We start from the raw sequence: 20,883 nt of genomic DNA, 5'->3' as shown, positions 1-20,883 counted from the left end.
AACAAAAATAAGGCTGTAATGTTTTTATTCGAACCCCAAGAATTCCTCTTCTTCGCTGCTTTACCTGCCGCTTCTCGGGCGGTTCCAGGCGGCAGAGATCGTAGTAATAGCATTTTGGATGGCAGCGCACCGATCTCAGGAGCCAAAGCCTTTGAATCAAGTTTGATTGTGTCCCATCTAGCGTTCTCCACCCCCAACCCCAAATCTCTCCGGATCTGCTTATTGCTATTGCTGCTATTGCGCCCAGCTTCTGTATCTCTTTGCTGCATGACAGATCCGGGCAGATTGGGGGTGGGTGGGTGGAGAACGCTAGATTGGGAAGTTAAAAACCTAGAATGGGACACAATCAAACTTGGTTCTAGGTATTTAACTAGAAGCAGCAGGTAAAGCGGGCGCTGCAGCGATCGTGGTATCAGCATTTTGGATGGCAGCGCACCGATCTCAGGAGCCAAAGCCTTGAGGCACCTTTCGTTTGCAGGAGGAGGGCAGCTTAAAGCAGCGCCCCAGCAATGTGGGGAGCCGCTGCCACCGCCACCACCGCCTAAGCCCTCTCGGGAGCCCAGCCGAGCGGGAGCTCTGAAAGCGAAACCTCTCTCCTTTCCAGCCATCACGATCTCTGCAGCCCCCTCTTTGCCTGCCCCATTTTCAGATGACCCAGTGGCTACATTCGGCTTACAAGACGCACTCAGATTTTTACCCTCTTTTTTGGAGTAAAAAAGTCCGTCTTATAAGGCGAAAAATACGGTATAGTTTCTGTTCCCAATATTGTCACCAATATTTGCCTTTTTTCCCCTAGGGAAATCTGGAATACTTTTCTTCCTGTGACAGGAATGCTGGGTTGTGCCTCTTTTTTTTTAGGAACTATTGATGAATGCTCTTTTGTAAGTGTTTGTATATTTTCTTCCATGGAGAGGTTAGGAAAGTGATTGTTCAGTTCCAGAGGGCTTCATTGGAGTGAGCTATGGTAGATAGTAGGGGCTCTTGGTTGTTTTCTTCTAAGAGTGGCATGTTTCCATTGCTGTTTAGATACATTTGGAGGTGTCAGGGTTCCAAGTAGCACCCACAGCAGAAGTGAAATTCCGAGGCACACATTTCCTCAAAGTTCCAATTTATTATTTATTGCAGGAACTAGGTATGTCTAGCTTAAGAGAAAGAAGGACTAGGGGAGACATGATAGCAGTGTTCCAATATCTCAGGGGTTGCCACAAAGAAGAGGGAGTCAAGCTGTTCTCCAAGGCACCTGAGGACAAAACAAGAAGCAATGGGTGGAAACTAATCAAGGCGAGAAGCAACTTAGAACTGAGGAGAAACTTCCTGACAGTTAAAACAATTAATCAGTGGAACAGGTTGCCTCCAGAAGTTGTGAATGCCCCAACACTGGAAGTCTTTAAGAAGATGTTGGATAGCCATTTGTCTGGAACGGTATAGGGTTTCCTGCCTAGACAGGGGGTTGGACTAGAAGACCTCCAAGGTCCCTTCCAACTCTACTATTGTATTGTATTGTATTGTATTAGAGATGTCATATTGGCACATCTGGGAAAAGCCGAATCTGAAAGCCCACTGGGTTTTCTTCACCCAAAATAAATTCCAAATCCCTTCCTATGCACCCAGATGTCCATCACATGGTCCAATCAGGCCACCATCCCAACTAGAGTTGTTTCCCAGTCACCCCTTTCCAGGTGCGGGCTGAACGTCCTTGGCTTCGCGGGGAAAGAATGTTGTTATGGCTATACATCTCACCCCATCTCCATCCAACCCCCCTCCCATTTCCCACGGCACGCCCATCCACCCAGTGGGGCAGCCCTGAAGATCCAAAGAAAAAGGAGGCCTCTGGGGGCTGAGAGGAAGCTGTTCATTTTTTACGGAAGCTGTTTGTTCCCTATTGTGTTCGATTTGAGTGTCTCCGTTTTCCTCTTTATATTCATATATGGAGTTATCTTTTTTTTAAGAAACTGTCTATTCCCTATGGTGTTTTACTTTGGTGTAGTGTTGGATTGGATTGGATTTATTAGATTTATATGCCGCCCTTCTCCCAAGGACTCAGGGCGGCGTACAACATTAAAAAACACATAGTACAAAAGTTAAAAGGAAATTAGAAACAGTCCAAAAAAACAAACCCAATTTATATAACGCTCACATTTTAAAAATTAAATAAAATTAACAGGCCAGGCCGGCTTGCTGGAAAAGCCAACTTTTTAGGGCGCGTCGGAAGGACCGGAGGTCAGGGATTATGCGATTATGCGAAGCTCCAGGGGCAGCTCATTCCAGAGGGAAGGCGCTCCCACAGAGAAGGCTCTCCCCCTGGGGGTCACCAGCCGACACTAGTGTTCTTGTTTAGGTTGAGATTTCTTGTTTTGCTCATTGACTTTCAGAGAGGCTAGAGTTGCCTCTAAACACTTTAATTTTTCTTCTACTAATTCAAGTAGTTTACATATAATACATACATAGTTTGGATCCTTTGTGGGCATAAGCTGAAACGTATGTCACACTTTGCAAGAACTATAGCAGGGTGGCGAACACGCGGCTCGCGAGCCGCATGCGGCTCCTGGCCAAAATAAATGAGGCTCTTTGCCTCTTATCATTATTTAGTATACTGTGGCTCGGCTCGCGCGCTCCCTTTCGGAAGCTGGGGAGGTCCTTTGCAGGCAGCTAGAACGGGCCGCGCCTGCAAAGGACTTCCCCAGACTTGCTTTGAGGAGCACGGGGCGACTGAGGCTAGTTGTGAAGCCCCAAAGCCCCCACCGCCACCGGAAGAACTGCTGCCACCTCCTCCTCATCCTCCTCTAACAGGCAGCACTGCTGGATTTGCCGCCCGGCGCTGCGGCTGAAATGAAGCCGCCAAAGCTCCAGCCGGCATCTCCGCGCGTGGCAGCGGCGCCTCCCCTCCGCTCGGAGCAGCTGAGCTCAGTCAGCGCTGGGTTACCCCTGCCCCCTCCTCCTCCTCCGCCGTGCTTTTGAGGAGCCATGAGGCTGCAGGAGCCAGTAGGAAGGCGGGGGGGGGGGGAGCAGGGGAAAAAAAGCCTCATGGCTCCTCAAAAGCACAGAGGAGGGGGAGGGGGCAGAGGTAACCCAGCGCTGAGCTCAGGAGCAAATCTGGTGATTCTGTTGGAGGAGGAGGAGGAGGAGGAGGAGGTAGCAGCAGTTATTCTGGTGGCAACTTGTACTCGTCGGCATCTTCAGCAGAAGCCTTGCCCACAATGAAGAAAGCAAAGATGGAGCAGATCCACGCAGATGACGTCGCTGCAACATGACTGGAGGAGGAATTCTGGGAGTTGAAGTCCACAAGTGTTAAAGCTGTCAGGTTTGAAGACCCCTGGGGGTTTTTTTCCCTAAAGGGTTAGGGGTGCAAGGGTCTTGTAACTTGACAGCTTTAAGAGTTGCGTGCTTCAAATGCCAGAGTTTCTGAGCCAACATTTTGGTTGCTAAGCAGGAGCATTGTTAAGTGATACTGACATTATATAACACTTTGAATTAAGCGGGTACCTTGAAGAAACATAACTTTGAGTTTCAAATAATACTGATTTCGTTGTTGTCTTAGGTGACATCTGTGAAAAAAATTCGGGTGCTCAGGCATGAAAATGTGCCGCTCAAACACTATACTTTTCTGCTCACATCGAAAAAAAATTAGAGGGAACATTGCTTCCGGGTCTGTTTTGGCAGGTCACTGCGTGGTGTGGCTCTCTGACTCTCACAGTTTAAAATTTTGGCTCTTTTTGTCGAACTTGTTTGCCACCCCTGAACTATAGTGTTAGTCTCTATCTCCATGACTTTTTTCTTGGTTTGCTTAAAAATTAAAATTAAAAATTTCTAAAAATTTAAATATTTTCTGTGTTGCAAAGTGTCAGCTTACAGTAGTTTACAATAGTTGTTGACCTTTTCTTTTCTGTCTTGAAAAATTATTCACTATCTTCCCTGTTTTAAGTGTCTGTTTCTTTTTTTGTGGTTTATTTTTTTCCTCTTAGAGCATTCAGAATTTAAACATTTCTAAAGAATTAAAATGAGTAAATTGTTTTTTAATGTTTAGTTGAAAAAAGAAATTGAAAAAGGAATTTTGTTAAAAAAAATAAAATTGAAAAAGATTTAAAAATTGAAAAAGATTTAAAAATGGAAAAACAGAAATTTAAATTAAAAATGATATCTAAGAGTTGAAAAAAAAGAAGATTTAACATTGGAACAAGGAATTTTAAAATGGAAAAAAGTGAAAAGGAATTTTCTTAAGGAATATTGGAATTTTTCTTAAGGAATATTGAATTCTATGATGTGGTCATTCTTGCCCAACATTCTAAAAACTTCAACTCCCTCTATTCTTTTCTACTAGTAAGAATTAGGTCTAGTATAGTTTTTCCTCTAGTTCCCTCCTCCTACCTTTTGGATTACAAAATTGTCAGCTAAATTTGTTAGGAATCTATTCAATCTCGTACTTGCTGTAGACCTTGTCTCCCAGTTGATATCAGGTAGTTAAAGTCTCCCATTACATCTTGATGTTGCCCTCTAGATATAGTTTGTAATCCACATGTGTATTGAAAATGACAGATGAATAAAATTTACAAGTTTTTTTACTTCCATGTCTTGCCAGTAAGTATCGTATTTCCTGTCCCATCCACTTATTAACCAGGATTAAATGTGCTTAATCCAGCACTTCCTAAGAAATAGCTATTGAGGACCTTATGATATCTTTGGCACAGGTAGTCCTCATTTACCACTTCTTCCCTGAGCCTTCAAAGTTACTATGGCATAGTAGAAGCAGACGTGCACCAGATCCACAAAATTTGTGGCAATCCAAGGACTTGTTCCGTGACCGCATGTCAGCAGTGACTGTGGTTTTGAAGGTGCAGGAAAAGGAGTTGCACCAATTTGGGTTCTGCCAGTAGTTGCACATTTATGATGGTGGTGGCATCCCACACTCATGATCCCCATTTGTGACCTTCCCAGCTAGCTTCTGACAAGCAAAATCAGTGGATATACTGGCAGGAAATTGCAAGTCACAGTCATATGAAATTGCCTTTAACAACCCACAGTAATTTGCTTAAAAACTTCAGAGGAACAAATGTAAGTTGGCATTGTCATGTGACATGATGCTTAATGATTGAGCTGCTTAGTGAGGCAGATATCATTTCCAATTGCGGTAGGTTAAGTGAGGACTACTTGAACAAGGATGTCACCAGAGGGGTTGTAGACAGTATTTTCAGCCCTTATTTGCAGCGGAGGACTTCCATGAGCAAAAGTGGTGCTTCAAAGCTTGCAGAGGCTTTCGGCATCATTTCATCAGTTAAAGCCCCCACATCTTTAAATTTAACACAGAAGGTTTGACTGTAACCATTCTGGGACATTTTGTCAGGCTTGAAAGGCATAGATTTTCTCAATGTATACATGTGTTGGTTGATGTATCTGTATTTCTTTCTGTAGAGATATATCTGCAATTGTATAATCTATCCCCAGCACTTAAAGATATAATTGATGATAGTCCTTTGCATTGCTAAGAATTTGTGATTGACCCAACTAAACAACTGAATTTGATTGAATGGATATTTGAACATGGATCTCAGTAGTCTTCCATGTGTCAAATGAATCATAAATAAGGCAAGAGACTATTCTAGCATTGGGGCGTTTGCTTTTTCATTGTAATTTATATATTTTTTTCTTTTTTCCCATCATCTCTAAGCATTTTATAAACAAAGTTCCACTTTTCTTTAAATCCTACAGACAAATAATAAGAGCACTTGGGACAACTGTAAATAACAAGCAATGTTGAAAAGGGAAGAAAATCAAGCCAGAAATCAAAATATTTTTCATTTCCTTCAGTAAACCACACAATTCGCCTCCTTCTCTAGCAGTTGTTAGACAAATGAGAGAAAACCAATTTCAAGCTGGAATAAGCAGATTATGCAGAACTCAAGGATACGTTACATTAACAAATCATTTTTCATTCCGCAAAAGAGGGAAATATCTGGAAGTCTGTGGGGAGGAAAAGGTCAATAGTAAAGCCATGTAGACAGTAATGGAGGCCTCTCCTTGTGAGGAAGAAATGGCTTGAATGAAAGCACCACTAAACAAGGCATTGTAAGAATTCCAAGGAGAAACCATATGAGTGTCTAGATTGTGAGAAAAGCTTCATTAGAAATTTCCATCTCAAGAGACATCAGAGAACTCACACAGAAGAAAAACCCTTTGAATGTCCTGATTATGGGAAAGTCACAATTCCAGCCTGGTGATACACCAGAAGACATAGGAGAGAAATGCTTTGAATGTCCTGATTGTTGGAAAACTTTCAGTTATAATTCCAACTTGATGATATATCAGAGGAATCACAAAGGAGAAAAACCCTTTCAATATCCTGACTGTGGGAGAAGTTTCAGTCATAATTCGTGCCTGGTAATACACCAGAGGATTCACTCCACGGAGAAACCTTGTGAGTGTCGAGATTGCAGGAAAAGTTTCATTAGAAATTCCCAACTCATGAGACACAAGACCACGCACACAGGAGATAAACCCTTTGAATGTCCTATCTATGGGGAAAGCTTTAATTAGAATTCAAACATGATGATACGCCAGAGGACTCACACAGGAGAGAAACCCTTTGAATGTCCTGACTGTGAGAAAAGATTCAGACAGAATTCCCACCTGGTGATACACCAGAGATTTCACACAGGAGAAAAACCCTTTGAATGTCTGGATTGTGGGAAACGTTACAGTCAGAATTCCCACCTGGTGATACACCAGAGGACTCACACAGGAGAGAAACCCTTTGAATGTCCAATTTGTGGAAAAAGTTTTAGTGATAATTCCAGCCTGGTGACACACCAGAGGACTCACACAGGAGAGAAACCCTTTGAATGTCCTGATTGTGGGAAAAGTTTTAGTCAGAGTTCCCATCTGGTGACACACCAGAGGACTCACACAGGAGAGAAACACTTTGAATGTCTGGATTGTGGGAAACGTTACAGTCAGAATTTCTACCTGGTGATACACCAGAGGACTCACACAGGAGAAAAACCCTTTGAATGTCCTATCTGTGGAAAATGTTTTAGTGATAATTCCAGCCTGGGGAAACACCAGAGGACTCACACAGGGGAGAAACCCTTCGAATGTCTTGACTGTGGGAAAAGTTTCACTAAGAATTCCAATATGGTGATACACCATAGGACTCATACAGGAGAGAAACCCTTTGAATGTACTATTTGTGGAAAAAGTTTTAATCGCAATTCTACACTGGTGGTACACCAGAGGACTCACACAGGGGAGAAACCCTTCGAATGTCTTGACTGTGGGAAAAGTTTCACTAACAATTCCAATATGATGATACACCATAGGACTCATACAGGAGAAAAACCCTTTCAATGTTCTATCTGTAGGAAAGGTTTTCATGATAATTCCAATCTGGTGAGACACCAGAGGATTCACACAGGAGAAAAACCCTTTGAATGTCCTATCTGTGGGAAAGGTTTTAGTGATAATTCCAGCCTTGTGAGACACCAGAGGACTCACACAGGAGAGAAACCCTTTGAATGTCCTATCTGTGGGAAAGGTTTTAGTGATAATTCCAGCCTGGTGACACACAAGAGGATTCACACAGGAGAGAAACCCTTTGAATGTCCTGACTGTGGGAAAAGTTTCTGTCAAAATTCCCACCTTATGAGACACCAGAGGACTCACACAGGAGAGAAACCCTTTGAATGTTCTGATTGTGGGAAATGTTACAGTCAGAATTCCTACCTAATGATACACCAGAGGACTCACACCGAGGAGAAATCTTTGAATTGTCCAATCTGTGGTCATTACTTCAAGCATAAATCATCCCTTATTGCACACAAGGTAATCCATATGAGGAAAAGTAGATGAGTTTAGAGAATGCTTGAATTTCATTTGTGATCTCCCATTGAAAGTGTAGGTGAGAAATTGATTGTTTGCATTTTGGCCTGATTCATTTTGCTCAAACATTTCTCAGGATTAAATTTGTAAGTGGAGAGAAAATGAAAATGAAAAATGACCTGACTCCCACCCCACCATGCCTCACACCCTCCTCCTTACATTTTGAAGAACTGTGATCCTCATGTTGGGGAAGGACAGGAGGCAGGGGTGAAATTCAGCAAGTTCTGACAGGTTCTGGAGAACCGGTAGCAGAAATTTTGAGTAGTTCAGAGAACCGGCTGATACCACCATCGGCTGGCTGCAGATTGGGGAGGAAATGGAGATTTTACAATATCCTTCCCCCAGGAATGGGGAGGGAATGGAGATTTTGCAGTATCCTTCCCCTGCTACACCCACAAGCCGTGCCCACAGAATCGGTAGTAAAAAAAAATGGAATTTCACTACTGATGGGAGGACATGCATCGCTGGAGCTCATGACTGTGTTCTGGAAGCAGCCACCATTTTCAGTGGGTCCTGCATTCATCCCTGGGCCATGCGTTAGACTTGTGGAAGCGGCAGCCATTTTGCAACACTGTCCGCACTGTCGGGCAGAAGAAGGACAAACCACTCTGTTTTGCTACCTTAACGGGGGGGAAAATGTACACTTGAAAATGTTTCATTTTTAAAAATGCAGCATGTTAAGAATTATCCGTGGCTTTTGACAAGAGAAAAATGGGTATTGTCAGTGTTGCCATGAACATTAGAGCAAGGCAAGACGCTTAGAGTTGCCTCAAACTGCAAGATAGTGATTAAGTTCAATATTAAATGAATTTAATAATAAAAAGGTAATGTAAAGCTCATTTCCTACTTCTTGCTCAGTGAGGAGGAGAAATCCACGTACGGACTTATGAATCACGGTTGTGGTCACTAAGCGAGGACTACCCACATTCATTCATCTCCACTCTCTGTGCTTTTCCTTCCTGCAGCTGATGGGGAAGAGACCAATGGGCAGGAGGGGGTCTCTCTGGATGGCTTTCCTATTAGAGAGCTGGTGTGCTGCAGGGGGAAAGGTGCTGTTGCTGGACAAGGAGTGGGGACACCCAGGTTCCAGTCCCTCCTCAGCCATGAAAGGTCCCTCCCCTTCATGTACTTCTCGCTTTTTGCATGGGAAGCTTCTTGCTCTGTTTCTGTGATGATGAATGAATCCTTGGGAGGTCCGAATGAACAAGTTAGGGATAATCATCATGGAGAAAGTCTATCTGTGTGATGTGATCACTGAAGTTAAAAAAAAACCGACTTGAACGCACAGAATCAATAAAAAAAATCTTGCAGCCGCCTTAGGCATAGATGAAACAACATGTTTTTCAGCTTTATGTCACTAGATGGCGCACCATAGATGGGCAACGCCCGCGCTAGACAACTGTAGAGCATTGGTAACTGAGGCATAAGGAGTTTAAACATTTGAACAATAGATTCCTAGAGAGGATTAGGAGGAGAGGAGGAGAACAGCAGCAGGAGAGCTTCCTCTTCCGGCTCTCCTGCTGACAGATTGGAGGTGGGGAGGGGAGCTCTCCTGGTCTTCCCAGGGTGGAAGCAGCAGCTGAAAGGTGAGCTGCGGACAGGTGGAGGAGAAGCCGGAAGCAAGTAGGGCTGTTTGGGCTCAGCCCCACTTGATAGACCAGTACAAAGATATCAACTTCACAGGAAGACTCCCAGGTTTTTTTTAAAATAGAGACTGAAGGTAATAAGAAAATCTTGAAAATTGAATGGGTATTTGAATGTAAGAGGTTAAATTAGCATTTTGGCATCTTTGACATGTTCTATTGTAATATACATGCTTTTTGCTCTTGTTTTTTTTTGTTCAAATGTTATGCAGCCACTGTATAAACCTTGATTAAAGTAATCATTTCATGTGAATCTTACAGGCAAAAGGACGCTCAAGCAGGGGACCTTATACCATTTCAGAGAAGTGACTGTCCAGTCTCTTCTTAAAAACCTCCAGGGATGAAGCACCCACAACTTCTGAAGGCAAGCCGTTAATTGTCCTCACTGTTAGGAAGCTGCTCCTCAATCCCAGGTTGCTTCTGTCCTTGATTAGTTTCCGTCCATTGCTTCTTACCTTGCCTTCTGGGGCTTTGGTAAATAAGTTGGCCCCCCTCCTCTTTGTGGAAGCCATTCAGATACTGGAATACTTCTATCATCATCATCCATACCTTATTTAAGTCTACATTAAAAATGGAATTGTAAGGTGTCCTTCTAAAAAAGGTTAGCCTGGTGATCAGTTAGCCCTGTGGTTTGATGGGCTATTCTATTTTGCCTTTTGTTGTTTTACAAATCCTTTTGGAAATATTTCTTCTACCAAGTATAGATTATCACTCCCTCTCTCTTAGACCCCCAATTTCTAGCCTGCATACTTTTTCTCTCTGTGTGGTCTAAAGGAGACTTCCATACAGACCAATTTACAGAGGAACTTGGCATTTAGCAGATATAAAATTCCCTCCCTCGGGTATGAACATGGCATGCTGGGTGCTCTTGCATGGAGCCCTGGTCGGTAGAATTGAAGCTGGCTCACCTGGAGCATCTCTCTTGATGGTGCTGCCATGTAATAAATCCTTGGGAGCCAAAGGAAATCAGTCCTGAAGTTTTGGGATGAAGAGAAGCTTTGATCTCCACTGAGGGACACCGCCAAGAAAGCTGATTCTGTAATTCTATGAAAAAAAAAGTCATTAACTTTTAGGGCTGAGCACATAGCTAATCTTCCCAAGGTTAAGTAACATCACATTTCACTATTTCACTTGGCTTCGTTTCAAAGGTCGATTGCTAGAAATAAAAAATGACTTGATAGCATTTAATCAGCGAAACATTTGGCAAACTAGTAGACACAGGAGGAGTGTGTTTTTCTCCCTCCTATCTGGAGATGGATGCCTAGAAAGCTGAGAATACAGCAGGGGGAGTCTGTAGTTGTGCTTAAAGGAGTTAAAACCACCGAGTCCTGTATTGCTAGAAAGGATGGGAGGAGAGAAGCACAGAGGAACTTCCTTTTCCGGATCGCTCATGGGAGGAAGGAGGTGTGCAGAGCGGCTTCTGTGCTCTTCCCATGGTCGAAGCAGCAGCTGAGGTGAATTGAGGGAAGGTCCTCTCATAGTTACTGCTTGAGCCAGGTTCTACCTATTCTGTACTAGTACCTTTGGTTTTTCTTGCATAAGTGTAAAACCTTATTTTTCCATTCCCATTAAATTCCCTCATCTAAGGCATTACGAAGACATTTAATCTCTTCATAAAAGAAGATAGTAAAACAGAAACTTGGGGTACCCACTGCTTACTTCTCTCCATATAGATATAGTCCCATTAAGGAATATGCTTTGAGTGCGGTTTGTCAGCCAGTTATGAATCCATCTGTGTGGAAGGATGTACCTAACCCAATTTTTTCTAATTTGCCAAGAAGTAGCTTATGGTCTACTTTGTCAACTGCCTTACTGAAATTCAATGATACTATGTATTTAATTGGTCTGTTAATTTAGTCTCTTTGTGTAAGAATGAAATAACATTTGTTTGGAATGATCTGTTTTTGACAAACCCATGTTGACTTCTGGTTATATGTTTGCTTGCTTCTAGGTCTTTGCAAATCTTCTTTTCTAGGATCTTCCCAGGTAGTGATGTCAGGCTAATTGGCCTGTAGTTTTATGGATCTATTTTTCTCCCCTTTTCTGAATATGGGAACTACGTCATGTCTTTTCCAATCCACCTGTAGCTCCTTGGTATGTGAAGATCTTTGAAAGATATGGTTCAATGGTTCTTAGATCACGTCTGTCGGCTCCTTCAGAATTCTGGGATGTAATCAATCTGGTCGTGATGATTCTTACTCATCTAGAATAGACAGGTGTTCTCTCACCATTTTCTTGCCTGGTTTAATTTGTATTCCTAGTCTGCCTTTTACAGTTCTGTTTTGGTAGGTTTGGCTATTTTTTATTTTTGCCTGAAGATAGATGCAAATAATGAATTAAGTAGCTCTGCTGTGTCTCTACTGCCCATCAGTCTCTTGCCATAATCTCCCATTAGTGCACTGACTGTTTCCCTGACTTTTTTCTTGTTTTATAACATGTTTTAAAATGATTTTTGATATTTGTTGCAAGTTTTAGTTCATTCACACCATGAGCTTGATTTCATCTTTGCCGATTCGGGCTATATGCTACTATTCTGCCTTAGTTATGTGTCCTCTTTCCATTTTTTATACTGATCCTTTTTTTCATTCAGTTTATCAGAGAAATCTTTATGCAACCATGCTGGTTTCTTCTTGGATATCTTGTTTTCCCTTTTCAGTGACATTGTGTTGGACTGGGCTTATATGATCATACTAGTAAGTTGGATACCCGTGCTTCGCTACAGAAATGGAACAGCAATGGGTAGCATTCTTCACCATCACGCTCCATTATCCTGTAGCTGTAAAAGGCAGCAGAAGACACGGTCTTATTGAGAGGAACTTTGGTCTTTGGTTCACACTATGGTATATTGATGTAATAGCCATCTTCTCCATGGCAGAACATCAGAGGGTACCGGAAAGCTTCATAGGCACGGTGCAACTCACTGATTCGTAACAATCTGTTTTCTCTGCTGTGGAGAACAATATCTCGGTTCTCAAAATCCTGGCCAACAATGAGAACAGCCACTTCTATTATTTATTTATTTTATTTCTTAGATTTTTAGACCGCCCCTCTCCCAAAAAGGGACTCGGGGCGGTGTACAGTCAATACAATAAAACCAATCATAATAATTAAATACATTTAAGCTACATTTAAAATACATTTGGAGGGGGAGATAGGCTGTACTAAGAAATAAATACCTAAAAACATCACAATTAAAACCCCAAACCCTAAAATAAAATAAATCCCTGGGAGGTAAAACTAAGAAAATGCCAGGCCAGCTGATTGAAATAGGTGAGTCTTTAACTTTTGCCGGAAGGAACGGAGGTCGGTGGTAGTTCGAATGTCTGGGGGGAGGTCATTCCAGGGCCCATCACAGAGAAGGATCTACTCCTAGGTGTCGCCCGCTGGCATTGCCTAGCAGACGGCACCAGGAGGAGCCCCTCCCTGTGTGAGCGGATAGGTCGCAGGGACGTATGTGGTAGGATGCGATCCTGCAGATAACTAGGTCCTCTGCCATGGAGCGCTTTAAAGATGGTGATCAATACCTTGAAACGTACCCGAAAGGCCACAGGTAGCCAGTGCAGCTCGCGCAGGAGAGGTGTTACGTGGGAGTAACGTGTACGTCCCATAATAACCCGCGCGGCTGCGTTCTGAACTAGCTGCAGTCTCCGGATGCGTCCCAAGGGAAGCCCCATGTAGAGGGCATTGCAGTAGTCCAGGCGAGACATCACCAGCGCATGAGTGACCGTGCGCAGGGCACTCCGGTCCAGTAGGGGGCGCAATTGGCGCACCAGGCGAACCTGGTGGAACGCCCCCCTTGCCACGGCTGCCACATGGTCCTCCATTGACAGCCGGGCATCAAGGAGGACGCCCAAATTGCGCGCCCGCTCCACAGGGGACAGTTGTTCGCCCCCTATGGCCAGCGATGGAGTCAGCTGGCTGAACCGAGGTGCCGGTAACCACAGCCACTCGGTCTTGGAGGGGTTGAGTTTGAGTCTGTTGTCCCCCATCCAGACCCCGACGGCTTCCAAACACCGGGACATCACTTCGACAGCCTCGTTGGGGTGGTTTGGGGTTGAAATATACAGCTGAGTATCATCAGCGTAAAGATGGTACTCAACCCCAAAACCACGGATGATCTCACCCAGCGGCTTCACATATGCGTTGAACAGAAGAGGCGAGAGGACCGACCCCTGTGGCACCCCACAAGTGAGTGGCCTCAGGGACGACCTCTGCCCCCCTGTCAACACACATTGCTTCCGGTCGGAGAGGTAGGAGCCGAACCACCGCAAAACGGTGCCTCCGACTCCCATCCCCTCCAACCGGCGCAATAGGATACCATGGTCGATGGTATCAAAAGCCGCCGAGAGGTCTAATAGGACCAGGATAGAGGAACAACCCCTATCTCTGGCCCTCCAGAGATCATCAACCAACGCGACCAAGGCTGTCTCAGTGCTGTGCCCGGGTCGGAAGCCGGACTGGCGTGGGTCTAGATAATCGGATTCGTCTAGGTGTCGTGGAAATTGCTGCGCCACCACATTCTCAACAACCTTCGCCAAGAAGGGGAGGTTGGAGACTGGACGATAGTTAGCTAGCTCCATTGGGTCGAGCGAAGGCCTCTTGAGCAAGGGTCTCACCACCGCCTCTTTCAAGGCGGTTGGTAAGTATCCCTCACCCAGTGAGGCGCTCACCAGGCCCAGGAGCCAGCCTCGTGTCACCTCCCAGGCTGCCAGTACCAGCCAGGAGGGGCACGGGTCCGTTAAACAAGTGGTGGGTCGCAGCCGTCCACGCAACCTGTCCAAATCCTTGGGGGCAACAGAGTCAAACTCCTCCCAGAATGGTCTCTCAAGACTCGCTGTTGGCGGCTCGTCTGGTCCACTGACGGAGGTCCACCCGCTCCGGATCTGATCGATTTTGTCCTGAAGATATTCCCCAAACTCCTCTGCTCTACCCTGTAAGGGTGTCTCCCGCGCCCCCTGCGATAAAAGGGAGCGAGTCACCCTAAACAGGGCGGCAGGGCGGTTATCCGCGGACGCAATAAGAGCAGCACAGTGTCTACGTTTGGCCGCTCTTATTGCCACAAGGTAAGTCCGCAAATAGGCTCTTACCTGTGTTCGGTCAGATTCGGAGCGTGAGGACCTCCACCTGCTCTCTAGACGTCTCCTGTGGCGCTTCATCACCCTAAGCTCCTCAGTAAACCAAGGAGCCCGGGTGGGTCGATGCCGCAGGAGAGGTCGCAAAGGCGCAACCCGGTCCAAGGCCCCAGTCGTCGCCCTATTCCAGGCAGTCACTAGGTCCTCGGAGCGGGAGCGGGACAAGGCTACAGGAATTGGCCCAAGCTCCGTCTGGAATCCAGCTCCGTCTGGATTCTGTAGTCATGGGGGCATTGAAACGACCTCTGTGCTCTCCAGAAGACTTCCTATCGGCATTAATCACCACTTGGAAGTCCTTGTGGCCCTTAGGAACAGACTCAACAGCACCCTTAACTTCCAGAATATACTTGTGTTCTCGCAGCAACTTCTGCAGTTGGCTAACCAGTTGTGGATTAACGCCTGAGTAGATTCCACAACGGATGTCTCTCTCATTGTCATCAACACCAACAAAGTATATCTGGGGAAATGAAGGCTCTGCTGAGACCCTGCCATAATACTCCCTATCCTGTGGTAGATCTGCCCCTGCACTTTGAATGTTGGCATAACATTTCCCTCCTTCACCTCTCTGACTCCAAAAGATGTCATTTGGAAGGCATCCATTGTACTTCCAGACAGCAGAAAGTGCTTTACCATTGGATGCTGGTGGGTGAGGAGGCTGTGTAAGGGTTCAGGGTATGGCTGAAGGGGAGGGAGGTCCACCACCATTGTAGCACATGAAAGAGTTGAGGGGTGTTTGGAAACTGAAACAGTATTTGCTGTGTGAGCAAGGAGACAGGAAGGAGCCTACAGTGGCTTAGCTCAACTGTTCTGTAGCTGCTGTGAAAGTGAAACTCCATTTTGAGGTGGAGAGGGGGAGTAGATCATCTTAGCATCAGAGCTTGGAACTGATTTCTTTTCAGGTGGGGAGGGAGAATAGAACTCTTTAGCATCAGAGCGCTAGTTTGAAAGTGAAACAGTATTTGCTGTGTGAGGAAGGAGACAGGAAGGAGCCTGGCTATTGGTTAGCTCAACTGCTCTGTAGTAAAGCTGCTTCCTGCTGTGAAAGTGAAATTGAAACTGAATCTCCTCTTCTCTCCTTGTGTTTTGCATTTGGAACAGATTTCTTTTCTCATTAGGAGGGGGAGTAGAACTCGTTAGCATGAGAACGTGTTAAAAATAATATAGGAAATACTAATGCTCTGGTGGTCATTTTGAAAAATCTTTTCTTAGCATCTAGAAGTTAAGAGGAACATACATGGCAAATTTGAGGTTTTTAAGCTTTAAGGTTCTGGAGATTTTGTGATAATGCGCGAGTGGTTTTTCGCTTTTATATATATAGATTTTCCAGTATTTCCCACACTCCTTGCATTGTTTTCTCCTTTAGGATTTTTATCCATGAAATTTTGCTTAGGCTCTGAATTTCTTAAAATCAGCTCTTCCAAAGTTTAAGACACTTGTTGGATTTGATTATTTTGCTTGTGTTTGCATTATATTGAATTCCAGTAAGACATGGTCACTCTCCCAAGGTTCCAGCAATTTCAACTCCTTCTGTCGCTTCTCTATTAGTAAGAATTAGGTTGAGTATAGTTTTTCCTCCAGTTCCCTCCTCTACTTTTTGGATGACAAAATTGTCAGCTAAGTTGGTTAGGAATCTATTCAATCTCCTACTTGCTGTAGACTTTATCTCCCAGTTGATATCAGGGTAGTTAAAGTCTCCCATTATATCTTGAGGTTGCCCTCTTGATATAGTTTGTAAACCACACGTGTATTGAAAATGACACATGAATAAAATTTACAAGTTTTTTTACTTCCATGTCTTCCCAATAAGTATCGTATTTCTTGTCCCAGCCATGTATTAACCAGGTTCAATTGTGCTTAATCCATCTTTGGTTGCACAGGTAGTCCTCGCTTACCACTTCTTCCCTGAGCCTTCAAAGTTATTATGGCACAGTAAAAGCAGACGTGCACCTAGTGGTAATCCCAGCACTTGTTCCTTGACTGCATGTCAGCAGTGACTGTGGTTTTGAAGGTGCAGGAAAAGGAGTTGCACCAATTTGGGTTCTGCCAATAGCACATATATGATGGCCGCAGCATCCCACACTCGTGATCCCCATTTGTGACCTTCCCAGCTAGCTTCTGACAAGCAAAATCAGTGGATATATTGGCATGAAATTGCAAGTCACAGTCATATGAAATTGCCTTTAATAACCCACAGTAATTAGCTTAACACAGAGGAACGGGGGTAAGTTGGCACTGTCATGTGACATGATGCTTAATGATTGAGCTGCTTAGTGACGCAGATATTATTTCCAATTGCGGTAGGTTAAGTGAGGACTACTTGAACAAGGATGACACCAGAGGGGTTGTAGACAATATTTTCAGCCCTTATTTGCAGCTGAGGACTTCCATGAACAAAAGTGATGTATACTTTTATTCTTTTTCCACCTCATCTCTAACCAGTTTACAAAAAATTAAAGTTCCACTTTTCTTTGCATCTTACAGATGAACAGGATGCCAATAAGAACACTCTGGACAACTGTAAATAACACTCAATGTTGAAAAGGGAAGAAAATCAAGCTAGAAATCAAAATATTTTCCATTTCCAACAGAAAACCATACAAATGCTCCTCCTCCAGCAGCTATTTGAGAGAGAAAATCAAGAAAGAATAAGCAGATTATGCAGAACTCAAGGATAAATTAAATGAGAGGTGAAGGGAGATTATTTATAATTCAGCAAAAGAGGGAAACATCTGGAAGTCTGTTGGGAGGAAAAGGTCAATAGTAAAGCCATGTAGAAGAGACAGGAATGGAGGCCTCTCCCTGTGAGGAAGAAGACGGCTTGAATGAAAGCACCACTAAACAAGGCATTGTCCATCTTTTTGACCTCAAGAATAAGCTGCGTAAAAGCTCCATAGATTTGCCAATTGTGGGAAAAGCACAGATTGAAAGGAGAAAATCCATACTAATTACCTGGTTGTGGCAAAAACTATGGTCACAACAGCTCCCTTGTGGTTCATGGAAGCACCTCTACAAAAGAGGGAAGCCAAAAAAGTGCTCCCAATGCGGTAAATGCTTTAGTGAGCATGGCAACATGGTGCTGCATGAGATAACTCACAGGAGGGAGAAAACATATGACTGTGCAGATTGTGTGAAAGTTTCATTAGAAATTCCCAGGTCTTGAGACACTGAAGGACGCACACACATGAATAAAACCATTTGAACATCCTTTCTGTGGGAAAAGATTCTGTGAGAATTCCAGCCAGGTGAAGCACCCAAGGACCCCCCAGAAAAGTGAAACCCTTTGAATGTCCTGATTGTGGGGGAAAAATTAGTCACAATTTCAGTCTGGTGATGCATCAGTAGATTGACTCCAGAGAGAAACTGCAGGAGTATCTAGATTGTGGGGAAAACATTATTAGAAATTCCCATCTCCTGAGACACAAACCACGCACACAGGAGAGAAACCCTTTGAATGTCCTGATTGTTGGAAAACTTTCAGTTATGATTCCAACTTGGTGATACACCAGAGGAATCAGAAAGGAGAAAAACCCATTCAATGTCCTGACTGGCAGAAGTTTCAGTCGTAATTCCCGCCTGGTAATACATCAGAGGATTCACTCCATGGAGAAACATTATAAGTGTGGAGATTGTGAAAAAAGTTTCATTAGAAATTCCCACCTCCTGAGACACAAGACCACGCACACAGGAGATAAATCCTTTGAATGTCCTGACTGTGGGAAAAGCTTTAGTGATAATTCCCACCTGGTGATACACCAGAGGACTCACACAGGAGAGAAGCCCTTTGAATGTCCTGATTGTGGGAAAGGTTTTAGTGATAATTCCAGCCTGGTGAGACACCAGAGGACTCACACAGGAGAGAAACCCTTTGAATGTCCTGATTGTGGGAAATGTTTTAGTCGGTGTTACAGTCTGGTGATACACCAGAGGACTCACACAGGAGAGAAACCCTTTGAATGTCCTGATTGTGGGAGAGGTTTCAGTCAGAATACTCACCTGGTGACACACCAGAGGACTCACACAGTAGAGAAACCCTTTGAATGTCCTTACTGTGGGAAAAACTTTATTAATAATTCCAAACTGGTGAAACACCAGAGGACTCACACAGGAGAGAAACCCTTTGAATGTCCTTACTGTGGGAAAAGCTTTATTAATAATTCCATACTAGTGAAACACCAGAGGACTCACACAGGAGAGAAACCCTTTGAATGTCCTGATTGTGGGAGAGGTTTCAGTCAGAATTCTCACCTTGTGACACACCAGAGGACTCACACAGGAGAGAAACCCTTTGAATGTCCTGATTGTGGGAGAGGTTTCAGTCAGAATTCCCACCTTGTGACACACCAGAGGACTCACACAGGAGAGAAACCATTTGAATGTCCTATTTGTGGGAAAAGTTTTAGTGATAATTCCAGCCTGGTGACACACCAGAGGACTCACACAGGAGAAAAACCCTTTGAATGTCCTATTTGTGGGAAAGGTTTCAGTCAGAATTCTTCCATGGTGACACACCAGAGGACTCACATAGGAGAGAAACCCTTTGAGTATCCTGATTGTGGGAAAGGTTTCAGTCAGAATTCTTACCTGGTGATACACCAGAGGACTCACAAAGGAGAAAAACCCTTTGAATGTCCTATTTGTGGGAAAGGTTTTAGTAATAATTCCAGCCTGGTGACACACCAGAGGACTTACACAGGAGAGAAACTCTTTGAATGTCCTGATTGTGGGAAAGGTTTCAGTCAGAATTCTTACCTGGTGATACACCAGAGGACTCACACAGGAGAAAAACCCTTTGAATGTCCCATTTGTGGGAAAGGTTTTAGTGATAATTCCAGCCTGGTGACACACCAGAGGACTCACACAGGAGAGAAACCCTTTGAATGTCCTCATTGTGGGAGAGGTTTCAGTCAGAATTCTCACCTTCTGACACACCAGAGGACTCACACAGGAGAGAAACCTTTTGAATGTCCTGATTGTGGGAAAGGTTTCAGTCAGAATTCTTCCATGGTGATACACCAGAGGACTCACACAGGGGAGAAACCCTATAAATGTCCGATCTGCAAGAAAAGTTTCAGTCAGAATTCCAACCTAGTGACACACCAGAGGACTCACACAGGAGAGAAACCCTTTGAATGTCCGATATGTGGACATTACTTCAAGCATAAATCATCCCTTATTGCACACAAGGTAATCTATATGACGAAAGGTAGATGAGTTTAGAAAATGCTTGAATTTCATTTGTGCTCTCCCATTGAAAGTGTAGGTGAGAAATTGATTGTTTGAATTTTGGCCTCTTTCATTTTGCTCAATCATTTCTCCGGATTCAATTTGTAAGTGGAATGGAAATGGAAAATGGCTAACTAATAGTTTCTGGTTATCAGCAGAAGCTTCTGGATATTTCTTTTTCCAGAAGTAGAGGAATTCCTCAGTAAGGAATTTGGGGTGGAACTTTTGTCTGTTGATTATGGAATTCCCACATGTGGAGTTTCAGTCTTATACCTTGGTTTCGCCCGATTTTCAGCCCCAGAATTCCACAGCCCGCATAAAAGTAGTCCTCAAGATATAATTATTATGGCCCTTGAATTACGGTTGCAGGTTGCAATGGCTGTTAAGTGAAAATTGCTTTCCTTAACTACCCGAATCCCCCTGCTCTCCGATACAGCCATTAATCAAATGTGTGAGTTGCTAAGCGGAACACTGTCTACTCCGAGCTGGGAAAAACTTCTTGGAGGCCTAGCGCAGAGCTAGGATTGCCTGCCGTAGACATCTCTAGCCCTCCCCCACACTCCAAGACACCCTGTGCTCTTTGTCTTAACCATTGAGTTTCCTTGGCCCTTCACTCCCTCCCCCAGGTTCCCCTTACACCTGACTCCCACCCCACCCAACATCATACACTCCTTCTTATCTTTTGAAGATCTCTGAACCTCATATTGTGGGGAGAGAGAAGGACATATATCAGTGATGGCTAACATTTTTTGGATCACATGCCAAAAGCGGGGGGATCACAGGGGTGTCGTGCCCGAGCGTGGCCACACCCATAACGCTGTGTGCGTGATGAGAACACGCATGCTTATGAGACCAGCAAATTCACCCACCCACCTGCTTTTGGTGCACTTTTTTTGCCCTCCCCAGGCTCCAGAGGCTTTCTAGGAGCCTAGGGAGGGCGAAAAACAGCCTTACGGGCAACCTGGAAGTTCAGGAATGGTGACTTCTGCTTTGGTAATAAGACCGTTTATCGCCCT

The 20,883-nt window shown here is 44.2% G+C and overlaps 1 protein-coding gene across 4 annotated transcripts in view; it reads left to right on the top strand.

The window, feature by feature from the left end:
• Positions 1 to 20,883, top strand: part of LOC309384280 (uncharacterized protein) — a 38,839-nt gene that overhangs the window by 6,894 nt on the left and 11,062 nt on the right. For 2 of the 4 annotated variants that reach the window (XM_081937591.1, XM_081937592.1), the window contains exons 2-3: positions 5,704 to 7,812; positions 17,126 to 17,848. In XM_081937591.1, the coding sequence (XP_081793717.1) occupies positions 6,538 to 7,812; positions 17,126 to 17,182 (1,332 nt within the window). In that variant the 5' untranslated portion in view covers positions 5,704 to 6,537 and the 3' untranslated portion in view covers positions 17,183 to 17,848. Of the gene's footprint in view, positions 1 to 5,703; positions 7,813 to 9,773; positions 9,877 to 17,125; positions 17,849 to 20,883 lie in introns of those variants that run through there. The other 2 variants (XR_014174019.1, XM_081937593.1) reach the window with 2 other exon arrangements.

Source organism: Natrix helvetica (assembly GCF_964273705.1).
Source record: "Natrix helvetica genome assembly, chromosome: 1".
In the NCBI taxonomy this organism is placed as follows: Eukaryota; Metazoa; Chordata; class Lepidosauria; order Squamata; family Natricidae; genus Natrix; species Natrix helvetica.
Note: the sequence above shows the minus strand (reverse complement) of the source record. Positions and strands in the feature narration are given on the sequence as shown.